At 32.1% G+C, this 18,363-nt stretch overlaps 1 protein-coding gene and 1 long non-coding RNA gene across 9 annotated transcripts; one reads left to right on the top strand and one right to left on the bottom strand.

Annotated features, from left to right (window-relative positions):
- Positions 1 to 4,326: 4,326 nt before the first annotated feature.
- LOC126978876 (uncharacterized) lies at positions 4,327 to 8,016 on the top strand. Its single transcript, XR_007732722.1, has 2 exons — positions 4,327 to 6,378; positions 7,425 to 8,016. It is a non-coding gene; the product is annotated as an uncharacterized LOC126978876 (long non-coding RNA).
- A 1,143-nt stretch (positions 8,017 to 9,159) lies between these two features.
- On the bottom strand, positions 9,160 to 17,662 carry LOC126978275 (uncharacterized). Of its 8 annotated transcripts, none has more exons than XR_007732572.1 (6): positions 17,501 to 17,660; positions 17,199 to 17,416; positions 14,374 to 14,500; positions 12,596 to 12,768; positions 11,033 to 11,118; positions 9,160 to 9,291 (listed from the first exon to the last, which is right to left on the bottom strand). XR_007732572.1 is itself a non-coding variant. In XM_050827012.1 (4 exons), the coding sequence occupies exons 2-4, from the start codon at positions 17,281 to 17,283 to the stop codon at positions 11,566 to 11,568; spliced, it is 345 nt and encodes a 114-aa protein (XP_050682969.1). In that variant the 5' UTR covers positions 17,284 to 17,416; positions 17,501 to 17,655; the 3' UTR covers positions 11,484 to 11,565. The 8 variants fall into 8 exon arrangements, 1 of the variants encoding a protein (XP_050682969.1); XR_007732573.1 differs by lacking the exons at positions 9,160 to 9,291; positions 11,033 to 11,118 and adding exons at positions 11,484 to 11,699; positions 14,152 to 14,218 and having other exon boundaries at positions 17,501 to 17,659; XR_007732575.1 differs by lacking the exons at positions 9,160 to 9,291; positions 11,033 to 11,118; positions 14,374 to 14,500 and adding exons at positions 11,484 to 11,699; positions 14,152 to 14,218 and having other exon boundaries at positions 17,501 to 17,662.
- Positions 17,663 to 18,363: the final 701 nt, after the last annotated feature.

Below are 18,363 nucleotides of genomic sequence, written 5' to 3' on the forward strand. Positions count from 1 at the left end.
GGCGGTTGCTGTATTCCAACTCCGTGGTATCATTTAAGAAAGTCTTTTATGTTATAGTAACCCTTACCACACAAGTAAGTAAGGAAGATATTTCAATGAGAATCACATGATGAACTAGGCAGTAGACACCTAAAATAAAAGTCACGCCCACGACCAGAAATATCCATTTCAAGTTTCTGCAAGACCTGGTTTGAGCTCGAAAGAATGCTCTCTATAGGAACGTATTAAGGTTTCGTTCGCAGTGCATAGTATAATAAATGTTTTATCATTAGTACTTACATCCTTTTAGTTTTAATGTAGCTAAAACAGATATATCGACATTTGACACCAATAATGTCCAGGCGGTAGCTTTTTCTATTAAGATCGAACCGTCGTATTTGAGGTGTCAGTTAGTTTTATTAGATTTACTCGCTTTATTTTAAGATTATTTCATTATTTTATGTCGGCATATGTGATGCAGTGGAACACGTTCTTGATCACAAACGCTTGCTGTGGTTAGATGGCGCCGTAAAGGCAGAATTTAAACCGTAAATGGTTCCGTAAAGGACTTAGGAGTAACACAAGACTGTTTTTAGTAACTTCACCTAGTTAGGCAAATATAATAGCTAATATTATTATTTAGGTCAAATTTCAAAGTATCTTTATTAATTAGAATCATATTTGATCATTTTGAATCGTCAATTTAAGGTTTCTTATAATAATAAGAGCTACATAATATAGTTTGTAAAAATAATACATATACTTATACTCTAGAAAATTATAATATTTTGTTTTATTAAAACAGATATAGAGCAAGTTCATTCCCAAGCATTTTTATCATGTAAGTCATACGTTATTTTTAAGTAAGTTTTTTTATAAAGTTTTTGTAAAAGTGCGTCCGTTCTATTATTATATTAATCGCATAATATATCAATTCCATGAGCAAACATGTTGAAATGTGTAAATCCTTGTTTGCCTTGTCAACAGTCAACATAAGATATTTATTCAATTTGTGCACTGCCATGACCCGGCTACGCTATAAATAAATATAAATAAGCAGCGCAGAACAAATGGCCTTCGCAGCGATCAAATCTCGTCAACAAGTGTACCAGGAGAACATAAATGCATCGCAGGTACATTCAGTGTTATAACCCGCCGCAATAAAGAAGAGTTTTATGAATGTGTTCTATACTCCGTATCGGATAATATACTCGCACTACCAAGAACACCGTGCAGGAAACAACCAACCAACATATTTCTCACGTTTGTTCAGCGAGAGTGACACTTTATTTGTTAAACTTATGTCTCAAAATGGCCGCCATTTGTAAAACACTTGTGTATATCAAGTTGTCAGCAGCAACAATGTTGCAACTGCACACTACGATATTAATTGAGCAACATTTTACAATTTATATGATCTAGTCGTGCCTTGTACACAAATTTGACATTCGCTTTATAAAACAAGATTAATTTAACGCTCTTTTGTTTCATAAGGCTTAGAATCTAATCATCCTGTGTTTTCTGTCGTTTTTATATAATTTCTTATCAAATCTAAGATTTCTCAACGTTTGTTTAACATTTCAATATGGAAATTTGAAGAATATAAACTTCATTTAAGTTATAACTTTTTGTAAATTACTACTTAAGCGGCCGCCCGTAACTTTGGTCGAATCTTAAATTTGTATATTATTAATATAAATATGCACATGCAGTGATTAATTAAAAGTGAAATAAATATACTTGATTCCTTTAATACATCTACAATATTAAAACGCACGGAAATAGCAATAAAATCCTTTCTAAATCACATATTAAATAGCTTCTTTTTTTAAGTAAAATTTCTTATGCCAGAGTAACTCCATGTATTTATACGATTTTTAATAGTTTCGCTTGTATGTATTTGTGTATGCGATAGAACGTTTCAACGTGAAGATGATCATCAGTGACTTATCAAGGAGTTATGACAATATGTAATGTGTGGACTTTTCCTGGTTGCCATATGGCAATCTCTTATCGACTAATATTAGTTATATAGCCTAGTGGTCAGCGACCCTTCCTGATGTCTATTCCCGAGTCAATGATGTTTATATGTTTAAAATTTATATTAAAAAAAAATGTGTAAGTAAATAAATATATTTCCGTACTTTTTTTTATTTAATATAAATATACAATTTTATTACGAACTAATGTTAAAGTACCTAGTCTTCGTTTGCAATAAGAAAAACTAATACTCAAATAAATTTGACTATTATCTTAAGTGTATACATGCACTTAGTAGATATACTTTACACAATTGAATAGGGGAAAAAATAAACTGCATTATACTAATATGTAACCAAATAAACACTTTCTGTACTTGTAATGCCAGATGGCACGCTAGATGGCGTTCAACTTGTAATTATGAATGTGGTAACTAATAAGTATAAAAAATTTTGGTTTCTAACCCAAAAAATCATTAACTCTTTTATTATTATTTAATATATTCTATCAACAAAACTAAAACTTGTTTCTTATGTTTTATACTGTATGTGTTATTTTTTTAATGTTTAAATAGACTATAAAAAGGAAGTCACATTAGCTACTGCGGTGGTGTAGAGAACAAACTCTGGGTTATTGCGAATTCAAGCAACTTTGTTTATATAATTTTACTAATTAATTTTGCTAGTTTCCGAGCATTCCGAGCGAAATGTTCAGAGGCGGTGAATTAGACCGGCTCACCGCAACGACCGGTTTCCCGAGTAGCTACGGACTCCCATACGACAGTAAGTGAAACTTGTATATATGCTACGAGGCCAATAAACATTGATAGCGTGTTTCAGACTGTATGTTTATAAGAAGTGAACAATCCTTCGAAAAGCGTGGTCTAGATTTTAGGGTTACAGTAACGAAAGAATTTGGTAACTACAGGCGAACCAGACATTTCGGTGGGAGTGTCGCACCACGCCGCCGTAATATAAGGAAGAACATACACAGATATATATTATTATATTCTCCTATTTAAATTATGTAGTTTAAAAAAAGTCATTTTATATAAGATAGAATTGTAACATAATAACCTACCTATGGATGGTTATCAACCTAACGACATTGAATGGTTTGTAAATCTCATTTATATATACTAACTAGCTGACCCGACAGACGTTGTTCTGTTTATAATAAATAAAATAATGTTTTTATATGAATTTGAATAATATATCATAACATCATTACTTCGTAAAATATGCACCCTGCTGTCGCAAGGAAATTGTTTCACAGCAGAACTGTCAAACCGTGCGTCAATAAATTCTCTCATAGAAATTATATATGGACACATCAAAGGAAAAACAAATTTGTTTTTTTACCTTCCCTTTTAACCTTTTAAACCTTCCCTGGACTTCCACAAATAATTTCAAAATCAGCCAAATAGGTCCAGCCGTTCTCGAGTTTTAGTTTTTTTTTACCTTCGTTATATTCTTCGTCATAAATAACTCCAACAGATCTACAACTTATAGCTTTAAATTTTATATAGTAGCCGTATTCTCTACTTCGATAGCGTAGACTTTAATCTTTCTCAGCAATTAAATTAAATATAATTAAAGTAAATTGTCATATCAATTTACGCCATTAAATTTTTTACTGTGTGATAATTAGGCATGTTGTATATTGGTTTCGATAATGGCCTGCGTATGTAAAACCATAATCAATGCTCATATATCTCTAGTAATATTTATCTGTATATGTAATGTGTGCATAAATATTATTTGCACAATGTATAGTATGAGTTCATAAAAACCGCGCACCGAATACGGTGCAGATATCCATCGAAACTAATATAGTAAAAATAATTTTACTATATTACTTTATTATATAAATAATAACAATAATTTTGTGTGGTGGACTGTCCATGTGATATAGTATTGAATATGGTGTGTCGCACTAATGGTTCGGCCATACAAAAACAACATACGGTCGGTCGTGTGTAAGTAGCCTAAACACAGACATACACAACACACAGGCAACAATCTTTAATCAACATTCAACATTCATTGAACATTCAAGATAATTTATTCTGTTCATAACAAAGGACACTTGCCGTCGACTGGTAGTGTCTACGGAGCTGTGTATTTGTAACTTGTGATTAAATAATAATATTTTATTCTCATCAGTTGATCCCGACTTTGTTCGTGAGAAATGACGACCTGATGAATAAATATGAAAAGCATCCTTCTGGGTAGAATTCCGAAAAAAATGTAAACGTTGTTGTTTTAAAGTATATTCATTTGTTTTATGGAAGAGGATGACAAACGAGTGTTTTACAACAAAGAGATCACAGGAGCGGTGCCTGCAGTCTATGAGGTAGGTGCGTTTCATTTACCATATCCTGGTATCCTGGAATTATCCCGCAAGAAAGCATGTGTCAGTATTTTTTTACATTCCTTATCTTATTCTTATGTTAGGTTATTATTACCTAACACGACAATTAATTAAACAAATTATCTTGCCCCAAACTAGGCATAGCCTGTACTATGGGTGTGAGACAACGATATATTTAATAATATATTTATTTAGTAATACGATATTCTTACTTAAACATATAAACATACAAAAAAAACATAAACAAATCATATAAATATTTACACCTAAGTACCGGGATTCGAACTGGCACCTCTAGCACTAACCACTCGGCTATTGCCGATGTATTTTTTGTTTATTATCTTTTTCTGTTTAGTTTCATGCTTTCTGCTGTGTTATTAAGATAAGGAGCTAAAAATAACCAATTACCTGATTTAAATGCCCACAAAATACATTTACCTTCTTGCAATACAAGGTGAATATTCCAAGTTAAGAGAGTTATGAATTAACGAGATTGCTTTAATATTGTACTTTAATTTAATATACTATAATTTCAAACAAGCGACCTGTAGATATTTTTGGAGAGACAGTAGCACAATTTAAGAGAAAACCTGACACTGATTATTAAATTTTAGTGACCTAATTTATAATAAAAAACGCATTGACAAAATATCTTGTATTTTAGTGATTATATTGAAGTGACTGTATTGTAGCTTATAATTATTTATGCAATTTATTTATCTATTTATATTGTTTTGACATGTTAGCGTTATAGGACTTCAATATGTTTATGTGCATGATGTGTTCACCTGTAATTGCAGGAACACGATTTTTGAACTTTATGTTACAATCTTATGAATTGTCATGTGTATTCTGTATTGGTGGACCTTGAATAAATAAATAAATTGTAAAAAAGTTTGTTCAGCCGTGTAAGTATTTAAAATGTTTTCATCTGTTATCAGGTTATACCTATTTGTAGTGCCAAACTGATAAATCATAAGAGGGGAAATTTTACAGAGTTCTAACCAGAGTCCGTTCACTTTTGGCTTTACCTCCTTTCTTATGGCATATTTCTTTAAGGAATTTTTGTTTATTTGTTTGGGTATCTTACCTATGTTAGAATTGTCTAAACCGATTTGAATAAAAATTTGCTCTCCGTTATTAACATTGAAATAAAAACGCCGAAATCTATACGGTCAAAGACGCGGGCCATCCCTAATAAAAAAATAAAGTGGTCATTGATTACTGTGAGGAAAGATAGACTAATGGGATGCCGTTGTATGTAGTAGTAGATCCAATTGGCTCGCTCTCGTATGGTAGCCGACTCAACGAATTGGAATAGAGCATACAGAAGTGTGCTGCAGCGATGTGTGCGTAATAAATAAATTATGCAGCATGCACATCGACTTGCAATGTGTGAGTGAGAAGAGCGGCCCAAGCATTATGCGCATTATCTATATATGGTAGTTGTGTTCAGATCGCATTAAGTAGGTACTTTAATTTACACTTGTTGATACCCGCGTTCACACATGACTGAGCACTTAGTACTTATAAGAATCAATGTTTCTTAAAAATTTAATAATTAAAGAAGATATCGTCATAATTGTTTTTAAGTAAGGGCCAAGTGTCTAAGCAATTCAACTAAGACTTAATTTAAATCTATCCAGTACCTGGTTTTTCCGTGCGCAACTATGCCATATAATATAGTGATATACTTACATAGAATAGTATTTCGCAAGTCTTGGGTAATAATTTCGATCTATTTTATGAAATATCGCTTCGAGCCTTTAGTTATTTAGATTCCACCATAAATAACTACTGAATTATATAACTTATATTAATAACTATAAATATTATAAATATTAATAACTTAATAATTTATTAATTTAGTTTGATTTTATTTATTGTATTTCCAGATAGATTAGAAGTTTGAAGCGGGAAGCGAACCCTCAAGCCAAGCGGACGTCTTGCCGGCTTGCTTGGATATGTTTTTGCGAGTAGTGTGAAGGAACGGGCGCTACATATCGTGCCTACTGCCTCAATCCAAAATCGGGGACTATTTTTTTGGTAGTATGAAGTTATTTATATACTTCTTTGTTTTTATAAAAAAGGGCCATTTATTACAATATATGCAGATTAATGAATCCACTTGACTCGTTACTCTTTTGAGTTCTTTTATGATTTTTTTTCTTACGTAGGTCGAAATGTGTCAGTAATAATGTTGACATCACTTTGTATATTATATTGTATACTTACATAATATAATGTAAAAAAGTGGCAATGATACTACTTCTTCTTAGCTCATCATTTTATGAAGTGGTGGAGAATAGTAAAATTATTTATTTTTTTATTATAAATAAATCTTTAGTGCATTTTAAACGTTTAGGCAATAGTCTCTAAACAATGCAGTATTAAAACATGATTATTATTTATTTTAATAATTTGATGTGGTAATGTATATCATATTATTCTAGTGTTCTTCAACATAGGTAGGCATATGTATATTATTATACAAATAAAAAATCAATGTGTGTATAAATCTTTAATATTGTATACACATAAAAAATAACGATAAGATATATTTTGTTTGTTTGCGTAGTGAGTCAAAGTTGATGACCCATATCGCCTATAGATTAGTGACTGCCTACTGAGCTAGAGGTCCCGGGTAGATGCAGACATTTATATGATGAATATAGATGTTTATTTACGAGTCTGTATTTATGTATGTATATCGTATTAAATATATCACTGTCTTGTACCCCCCAGTACATACAGGCTAAAGGTTGGCATAACATACAGGTTGAAACGCCCTGCCCATTACAATGCATGCCACTCAGAATTCTTGAAAAACCCGAAAATTCTGAACTGCGCTCATCGCCTTGAGACATAAGATGTTTAGTCTTTGCCCAGTAATTAAACTACGGCGCCCTTCAGACCGAAACACATTAAGGCTTACACATTACATCATCACTGTAGAATTAGGCGCCGTTGTGGTAGGTACCCATAATCTAGCCGGCATCCTGTGGAAAGGTGCCTCTCACAAACATAAGAACTTTTAGATTAAATCGTGAATTGAAAGGTTTTTTTCTCTAAATAATACTTTTTATACTTAGTTGCAGTGATGTTGCTGCCACGGCTCGATCCTAGCTTAATGTGAACAAGTTGACATAATACTCATTCTACCAACGAAGAACTTGGCAGCACGCAGGGAAATAAGACAACGAAACTATTAAACACTAACCGTGCCTAATCTTTTACAATATTACCTATATTTTAAATGTACCTACACTTTACAAAGAGAAATCATACATTCTATGTATATTTGATACTTAGTAAGGTGGCTACTTCAGTTGTTGCTGGGGCTTCGCTTCTACTGCCGAAGACCACAAACGTCGCAAATAATATGTCGGTCTCAGAGAGCCTTAGAGCCGCGCTTGCGACTAAGTAATCTAAATGTATGTATGGAATGTATAAAGTTCTGTCTACCCGCCTAAATGTAAACCCATGTGCTAGCACTTAGCAGTTATATCGACAATCTGACTAGTCCAACTACCACATGAATATGCTGCAAGTATTCTTGGTACACTTCCTCGGACAGTTTGACCAGGTGTAAATCATGTTAAGTATTGTAAATATAATTATAAGCATTGTATTGTGGTGAATAAGTAAATAAATTATGATTATTATAATTATAAACAATCTATTCATCTTATGGTTTTATTTACCTTAGATACCTATATATTTTATACTTGCCTATGTATGTAACTGCTCACGTATTAAGTATAAAATATCCCTTAGTCGCCTTTTAGTTCATTAATTGCTGCACATTAACTATTATTCTAATGATCCTTTAAGATTCATAGCAAGAGTGATTTAGCTAAAATATTCTTATATTCGTCACTCACCATCATTGCAAACGCAATAAGTGTCCTGATGTTTGTTTCCAGTGAAGTGTAATAATAAGCTACAACAGCTTAGCGTTAGGTGATCTCAACAGACCTTTAAGTTCATTCCTTTATAAAACCAAACTATTATATTATCTTCTAAATTTATATAAATCTAGTGCCCTGATGTTTGTTTCCAGTGAACTCCTAAATTAATGAACAGATTTTAATGGGGATTACTTCATGGAGTGCAGTTTGGTCCAACTTGGGAGATAGTTATTTAGATTTTCGACTAATAAATAATTTTTTTTCTAATATTTGTTTTCTAGTGACATATTTTTTGTGAGAGAATTTACTGACGCACGGTTTGACAGTTCTGCTGTGAAACAATTTCATTATAACAACAGGGAGCATGTTTTACGAAATTATTATTGATGTTATTAAATATTAATGACAAATTTATAAAAAAGAAAAAACAGTATTTTATAAATCTATTATGTACAGAGCAACGTCTGTCGGCTCAACAAGGTAATAATTTAAGTAAGATTTGTTGAACTAAATTATTGAACGCGTTGGAGGGCCTCGATGTTAGCGACCCTGACACTTAACTATAAGGGCCCATTAGGTCGAAGGAGGGCTTATTCAAATTCTAGCTCGGGGTTTGAGACATACAGATATTCTGTTCCAGCCATGCACAAAACACTAGACTTTTGGGTGATGTTATGCCTGCCGTCCTTGAGTCCCCTCACACGTTGTCATGTTAAAAACAACATACCTTCTGTACGTACAGTAGCAGTAGAACTATGTGTATGAACGGCGATCGGTTGTCTGGAGAAATATTACAACATTTCTGATCCAAAACTGTGGTACTCATGTATCATTGTATTCCAGAGTGATCGTACCGTATTACGTTTGGTAGTTTTGTGATTGCGTTGTGATTTAAAGTGTATAAATAACATACAAGTTTCTTCATCGTCTTTTTATTAAAAAGATAATAAGTTAGTGGATATTAAAGTTGAAGCCTTTGCTCGTCCAGGCCACACTTCCTTGGCATACTTCTTCCTCGGTCCGCTCGGCACTGAACGCTCCACTTGACCTAACATATGATGAAATTCTTATTAATAATGATGAAAAAATATATAAGATCAAAGAAGAAGTGATAATATGTAGCCCTTAGATAATTTAAATACGTTTACATAGACTGTGTCAGCTGCGAAGGCGACAAAGAAGTTGACATTTTGCCCTTATTTTGAACAATGCACACACACAATTAAACACAAAGTGAGATAGAAATTGTTGCAAAAGCTTTTAACTCACACTAAAGTAATAAACTTGGCCTGTTTTCATCGGTTGTCTAGCAGCAAGAGGCTCTGTCTAGACGCATAAATTATTTAAGATGTAGCCTATATATTTTATCGCAGTCTCATGTCAATATTCATGCAAAATTTTAATTAGATCTCTTTTTTAGTTTTCGCGTTGTTTTTGTGTTTGTCCGGACATACATAGAACCAAACCCAAAAAACGAAAATTCTATTAACACTAACATTTTAGTATTGATGGAAGAACACAGCAAGTATTTGTTTGTATATAGTATATGTTGTATTGTTTATAGTATTTTACTACTGTTATGATTTAATTACGTGTATAATGAACCCCAATCTCCCTTTGCTGGTGAAATTTGAAAATTCTTAGCTCTATTGGATGACAGGAATATTCCTTCTCAATTTGAAGAGTTTTTCTGGGCTGGTATAGATATATAAATATATAATATGCCAGAGATATCGTGATGACTAAATTAAAGTGGAAATCTCTAAATAGATTATACATTTTATTCACATTGTTTATTGTTATTTGGTTCAGTTTCCGTGGCATGCGAATGCTTTATGTCTAAAACGATTTTAAAGTTATATATTTCTAAACACATCACATGTGAAAATATGTTCCTCTAATACATTTATTATTAATATACATCGATCCATCTTATGGTACCCGCGCTTGAGTTTTACCTAAATTATTAAATCACAAATTTACTTAAATTATGTGTAAACTTATCAGGAAATGCTTTTTATCTTTTATTTAAAATGTTATGTAAAATGATGTTGTAAATATTGATTTACAAGAGTGGCAATGATATTCTCGTCACTTCTAATAATTAATCTAATATATCTATTAGACTTCTTATTTCTTTTCTTTTCTAAATACTTTTACAATTTGGAATCTCCTCAATATGACATTCAACATTACAAATATTAATGTTAAATTATTATTTGTTCTTCTTTATTCAAAGTTTTTTTTTAATTTTATTACAGAATAGGTAAATATAGGCTATAGCGGCATAATCTTATTATTTTCTGAAGGAAGGCACTTTTATATCGATGTGATTAACCTCGTGGTTAGTGATCCTGACCTCTGATCTAAATTCAAATCCTGGAAACCAAAGATTTATATAATGAATAATAGTCTGATAGTTTGAGAATCAAGGATATTTGTACTTCCTTACTTCCTACCTTACCATATTTATATAATAGCTGGTAAGCTGGTCAACATAAGTATAGGTACCATATTTTTCCATATATGTTTCCAAACAAATACCGACTTTCTTACGAAAATCGGACTATCGATAAGGCGGCTACTCCACTCACTACTACTAACTATTCATAGCTAACTACTCCAACAGCTATGGACTTACATACATACATAACTGTTCGCTCAACAACTTTGACGCTACATAATGTCAAATTAAAACGCAAATTGATAATATTTATATATGGAACCGGTTCAACTCACACTTGGACAGTATTTTATTTCAAATGCCATATATTAAAATATTACAATACCTGAGTATGTGACTGGATTCTGGAGTCGTTCCATTTCAAAAAGAGGATCCACTTCGGGTGCCGGATTGGGTGGCGTTAAACCTAATCTGTTATTAAATAAAACCCAGATTTAGAACTTAATAAAATTGTAATCTTTATAGTACTATTAAATAAAATTAGCACTTATTACAATTGCACAAAAAATATTAACCTCAAAAGAATATGTAAAAAAAAGCGGGAATTGATCGAAGTTTGACAGATAAATAAATAAAAATATTACATTTTATTGCATATGTGTAACTGTTTGCAACACGACTTTTCTTTATTAAATTGTTTGGTTTCTTAACTGGAATGTAGTATATATATATAACTAGGTATGTTCTGTTACCAATGAAAATGCATTTGTTTTTATTATGTAGTCTTTATTAAGCTTTTAATATGTATTTGTTTATTAAAGTTTCATTAGGTATTAATAAAAATAATTCTAATCAATAAAAGTTTTAAACGATTTTGCATGACGTAGAAGGACGAAAAAAATTAACAAAAAAGTATAGTTAAGTCAATAGAAAACAGATGATGTACGTCGCGCCGATATAGTCCCATTGTGGGGTAATCGGATCTGGCATACCAGAGAACAAACCAGTACTCGTCGACGTGTCCAGCAATCTTTCATAGTGTCGAGTATTACCTGGAAAAGAAAAATAAAATCTGTACTAATCTCAAGCAGTAATGTGTAAACATTATTCTGTTTCAATCTGAAGGGCGCTGTATCTAGTGAAATTACAGGGCAAATGAGGCTTAACATCTTGTCTTAATGTGACGAGCGCATTTGTAGTGCTGCTCAGAAGTTTTGGATTTTTCAAGAATCCTGAGTGGCACTGCATTGTAATGGGCAAGGCGTATCAGTTACCATCAACTAAACGTCCCGCTCGTCTCGTCCCTTATTTTCATAAAAATAAATAAATAAATATGTACTTATGGTACTTGTAGAGCTGATTTTTTCCTCCGGTTATACTGCGAAAACTACTGAACCGATCGGAATTATACTTATACCATAAGATGCGTATTTTGGAGAAGGTTTTAGTATATTATATGTTGGTGATTACTTATCGGGAACCTAAATAATTTATTTTCCAAAACATAAAATACAACACTTGGAAGGACCTTAATTTTCACTTGTTGCCGGTATTAAGTTTGAAATACAAATCACCGCGCGGCCCTAATGTCAGGGATATATATAGGTCAGTAATTTGCTGCCTACTGTAATAAGGTATAACAGTGCGTACCCAAACACATTGAAAACACTCATTATATCACACGTGATACGTTGGTACGTAAAAATTAATTCATAACTTACTTCCACACATAAGCAAATCGTAAAAATGAGCAGAATAAATAAGGAAATTCAAAGTTTCTAAGTCATTAAGGCTTAAGTATGGGACCATCAAATAAACCAGTATGCCACCCAAGAAAGCCGGCAACGCTCTTATGTTTCCTCTGGTGCAGCAAGAGGGTACAGGTGATCACTTATCTACAAACAGGTGACTCGTAACCTCGATAAAGTGTATGTTGTATGACATTTACCTGTGCTCTGGCGCCTCTGTTTCGTCAATACAATTGCCGTCGGCTCGATGGTAGACCTCATCATGTTCCAAATCAGGCCCATTGATGGATCAGTTTCCTCGGGGTTCACGATATCCACCTTCTTCGCTGAAGGAAACGTAGCGCTGTATTTGACGTTTTACGCCCGTCTTTGGCTGAGTAATATTAATAATATTATTAATTATTAAAACATGGTTTTGTTTTTAAATTTGCAATTGTTCCGGAAGTACTCTATATCTTTGGCAATCTGCAAAATGTAAATAAATTAAAAATACTTTTCTCAGCACTTACTCATATTTTATTGTGTACTTAGTTACCAACTTGTTTTGTAAGTTTCTCAGTGAATGTGAATATTAAATATAACTTAGTTATATTTTAAGCTCTCATGTAAGTTAATTATAATATTTTTATTTAAGTTTTATTTCAGTTACTGGTGTGCGGTGAACATCCATTATACTAACAAGAAAGCTTACACCATTTATTTCCTATTTCTAATTAAATTTCCGAAGTTTTATTATTGTCATTACATTATTATACTTACAGTTTCAGCGTTTTACATTATATTTTACACAATGTATGTAAAGTGATAAACCAAAGTTATCAAACGTATTGACTTACTTGTGTAGTTAAAAAAAAAGAAAAAGTGAGTTATCATAAAAACTCAAAATTAAAAGGAGTGCAGTAGATGTATCAATTTGCATACACTGTAAATAACTAAAGGTATTATGTGAGAAATTATATATTTAAACAAATTGATTAAAATTGTACAATATCAATTTAAAAATTAAAATCCCCAAAGACAGAACTGATCATACGAACTTTGGCACAACTTTGAATACTAATTCCTCTGTCCTAGACTATAGTATGCCTTGCATGGGAATATCGTTATAAAAATTATCAAAACTCTCAAATCCCTTTCAAATTATAGGTTACCTTGAAAATAGATCCATAAATAAATATCATAATTAACATATTAAGACAAACATTGTGAACAACTAACTAACCAATCCATACAGCTGCAAGATGCATCTAGTCCTGATTTAGTTAATTAACTTGTTATTGATTCCAAATATTAAATCAATTTAAAACAAAGTCATCGCGTATCCAATACGTACAACGAGATTTTTCTATTTTCAACTCGTAAAATCTCACCAACAACATAATAAATGATCGCGCCTAATTTTCTAAAACGCACCTCTATCACGATCTCACAAAATAACTTCATCACTCTGACACAACTGCAATATTGTAATAATTAATATCTTATATGATTTCTGTCATTTTTATATGATTGTTCATTGGGTTTTCTCATTTTGGCGCCAATACAGTGTACAATCTTTTGCGATAGTAAAATGGAGTGGGGTGATAAAGAGAACCGAATTGCTGTGATTGCATTACTCAAAGTAGATATGGAGCCAAATGCAATTTATAAAACTCTCCATACGCTTGGTATGAGTAAATTGTTTATGTACCGGGCTAATAATAGGTACAATGAGACTTTAGAGCGTTTAGCATACGCCGTACTCGCTAAAACTTACCATAAATCATAATCCAGCGGATTAAGATCGGGACTAGGGGACGGCCAGTCTTCAGCTCTGATGAAGTCTGAAACAGTCGTTTCCAACAAAGACTGCGTATATAACATATATTATATGTTATATAAAGAGACATTGACGAGGAATAAACTTTACCTTACGGCTGACACCATCAGCACTGGCGAGATATAATTTTGTACCAATACTTACAATATATATACTTACATATCAAACACGCTGAAAAAGTGGTGAAATTAAACCATTTTAAGATTCAGCTAAAATGGCAATTTTAATAGCTCCATATCGTCTGTCCGCCTGTCGGCTAAAAACTATAAACTGCAATGGTTGGTAGCTGAAATTTTCACAGAGTATGCATTACTTTTACCTTCATCAGCCTTTTTGGTTTTCATCCTCTTTTAACGCTGTTAAACCAAAAAGGCGAAATAACAAAATGGCCGAAATGCTAATAAAAAAATGTACTTGCAGTTATTTACGTGCGTTCTTTGGCGTAATAAAACAAAACCCATAAAAAATATTCTTGTGGTAACTAAGTATTTAACGTTGATAGAAAGAATAATATTGTCATAAAGAAGGTTTTATTTAATGCAAGTTGCAACCAATGAAAATATTATTATACCGCATAATTTAGTTAAATAACGTTGATATTATATCATTAAATTATTTTTATACGATGACAAGAAAATATTTTTTTTATTTTACAACTTACTTTCCTAACGTGCCAAGGGAAGTATATAACTTCAAGAACAATTTCAGAAGCAGGTAGGTACCGTGCACGATGGTACGCAAGTCGGTGGCATATGGTGTCGACAGAGGAATTAATTGCACCTTTACAATTTGGTTTAAATTTACTACACGAGACTGTTGGTTGCAAACAAAGAAAATTCAACATATAAGACTTTGCTTTTATAAATTTTATAAAACAAAATCGCCAAAACGTGACCTAGCGGGGAAGGTCGGCTAGTTTTCATTGGATCGTACAAAGACTTGGCAAAGTTAGCAATGTTAGTGATAATTAATAAGTGATGGGCGCTTTGAGTAATGGATAATAATAGTAGGATAGTGATGGGCGATACTCATTTTTCAATATCTGAGCCGATTCGAGAGATCCGAGATCGATTACGGTGTTACAGATAAATATAAAATAAAAGTCTCACTAAAGTAAAAAATCTGGTACTATCTCTTAAATTGTGTTAATTTTGAATAAACTATAAACCATTCTTATTGATTTGGATTCTGTTTTTTTTTTGTTAAATAAGCCAGTCGTATATATATTGCAATATACTTATAAATTACGCATTATACTAAGTAAAAAGATTCAAGTTTTCAAAGTAAAGTCGATCTAAACTAAGAAGCAACATACTTACATACATACAATGTTAGTATAATAATAATAAATAGTGATACATACTTACATATGGGCCAACACATTACCCTCGCTTCAATAGTCGGACAATAGACACACAGCAATAGATTGCTGTACAAATATCAAAACTTAATATATCTAGCTATAATGTATTTATTTCCCCTTATTCATAATAGTCTGCTAACTGAGCATTGCTAATTCTCACTCTGTCTTCTTCTATTGACCTAAGTCAGAATGAGAAAAAACACTCCTAAGCGGCTGTTATAGTTAGCGGACCATTATGAATAAGGGGGATTATGTTTACTGTTATTTTTTGATTTGTTTTGATTTACCTACTCCTTAATGTGCATAATATAGGGGGATGTGGAAAAAGACGTCAACGCCAGCTCTTTTTACATTTTATTTTTGTGTAATTAATTATTTCAATGAGTTATAATAAAATAATGATATAATGATTTACCCGTCAAATGTAATATCATCTTCCATGACACCTCACATTGTACTACTCCTTCCACACCATTTCACTGAACAATACGTAAGGGTAACACACGGTTTGGGAAGTTTGTAAAAAAATCTGTCGAGATAAGGATATCTGAAGTTCGCAATGCGGATGAGGTGTCATTTTTTCGATTTTGGAGGGAAGGAAGAAAGCATGATGTAAGATGCTATAAATGTCTTGAAATGGAAATCAGCTAAGGCCGGCTGTTTTGTGTTTGTACTAATTTTACATTTTAAAAGCATTCAAGGACTTCAAATATCAAAAGTATTTGCCGCCTAATTTCCCCTAATTGTTGATTAGGAGAGTTTGCTCTAATAGAGTTTCTATTTAGTGTTCTATATTCTCGATCTAGTTACTATTATGTTTATGGTTGATGTAACTTCCTTTATGTGACATAAAAGGAAACCTAAATTGTCTTGATAGCCAGTACTTTTCTTGTGAGGTGAAAGTTTAACCGAGTACAGGTAACCTATTCTATTTAAAGAAAAACAAGATTGAACATACTTGTGGTGATATTCAAGGAATAATTTAATGATCTGCTGATAATACACAGCAATCTTGTACGTGTTTTTCTACATGTACTTACATGTAAGTAAACTCCCTCCACAACACAGCCTCACAAATGTCAGACATATTACTAAATAGCAAAAATAAATTAAATAGTTCTAAATTAATGATACTAGACAAAAAAAATCATTAATATCTATTAAACATCTGTCAGTTTGATAACCATTAGCTCAATGCTAGTCCTCATCATCGTCCTGAGGATAATTTGAAATATTTTCAGACATATTTATGATATTTTATTTGTATTATTGTCATATTTATATTTTATTTGTATAATATATCTAATATGCAACAATGAAATGATTATAACAACAATTAGTAGTATTTAATACAAACCAAGCTAGTTATGTGAGACCTTATATATTATGATAGTTAATTATTATTTATTATTGGACACAAACAGCAAATATGATGAAAAATAGTTACATGTTTATGAATAGGACTTATAACACCCGCAGCATCCATAAGTGAGTGTCACAAGGTCATTGGTATTCTTAATTCAATATGCAATGCACATAAAGTTTTGTTTATTACTTATTCAATATTATAAACAGAACAGTGGCAATTAAGGAAAAATTAAAGGCAATTTTGACTACTTACTGCTTTCCAGATCTATCAGGAAGGATCTCTTCAAGTGTTTATGATAAACAATAGCTGCATGTACCCTGGAGCAGCTATTGTTCATGTCAATACTGATGTCATTTGTTCCTACTATCCTACCAGATTGGTAGCGCTTCTTCTCATCTATCAATAATTTTTGAACAACTTTGTTTTCTTTTAGTATTTCTAAATGGAGTCCTATGGGAAGTTTACTGGCCCTGCAATTAATTGATATAATTATTGTACAAATTGTTTCAGTAGGAATAAGCACTCACAACATTAATAATAATAATCATATTTACCAATCGGGTATTTAAAATAATCAGTTGAAAAATAAAAAAAATATGTTTGAATATTTGGTCAGTTAAGTACTAGTAGTACTACGAAGTACGCACAGAACACTTAGGTACTCTAAGTAGGTACTACCAAAGAATATATAATAGTACATACAAGTACAGAAGTCTCACTCTGCAAAATCAGTTAAAGAAATAGAGACTCTTGCAGCCATATATTAAGTTTTAATTCACATCGCACAGCGCTATTAACCTACATTTTTATTTACCTATAAATTGCCTCTCGCGTGACTCTTACCTATTCCGACGACAATAGGGTTGTCATCTTTACCCGAAAAACCCTACCTAGTTTAGAGACATCTTTTACAAATTGCTTAGTTTTTTCTTTGATATAAGGGTATGTAATTGTAATTTTAAAACAATATTCATTCGATGTTAAACCTACATTAGTTACGGATAGTAATGTATGCGTTGGAAGACCACGACATAGTCAAACCTACTTTGTTTAAAGGAAATAAATAGGTTGCTATCATGAATGGTAATATCATTATAATAATAATCACTATAAATTAGGTTGTTGAAGCGTCTTTATGAAGCTTAAAAATTTAAATGTGGATCGAAATGACCCTTAACATGCCTTGCTTTTTTATGTTTCTCCATTTTTAAAAGGTCCGTCGAAGCGGTGAAGTAGGTTATTAAATCTCATATGAAATTTAATAACTTAAAGGGCGTGCCTGTGTACAATATTGTTTTGTTATTGTTGCAGGAAGGTGACAAGATTGTTTTGTTGAAGATAAAAATAACGCACCATGGCACTCATCGTGGTTGATTGCAACGATGGTAGCCATTCAACGTGGGCAACACAGCCGAAA

This window comes from Leptidea sinapis, chromosome Z, assembly GCF_905404315.1.
Source record: "Leptidea sinapis chromosome Z, ilLepSina1.1, whole genome shotgun sequence".
Classification (NCBI taxonomy): domain Eukaryota; kingdom Metazoa; phylum Arthropoda; class Insecta; order Lepidoptera; family Pieridae; genus Leptidea; species Leptidea sinapis.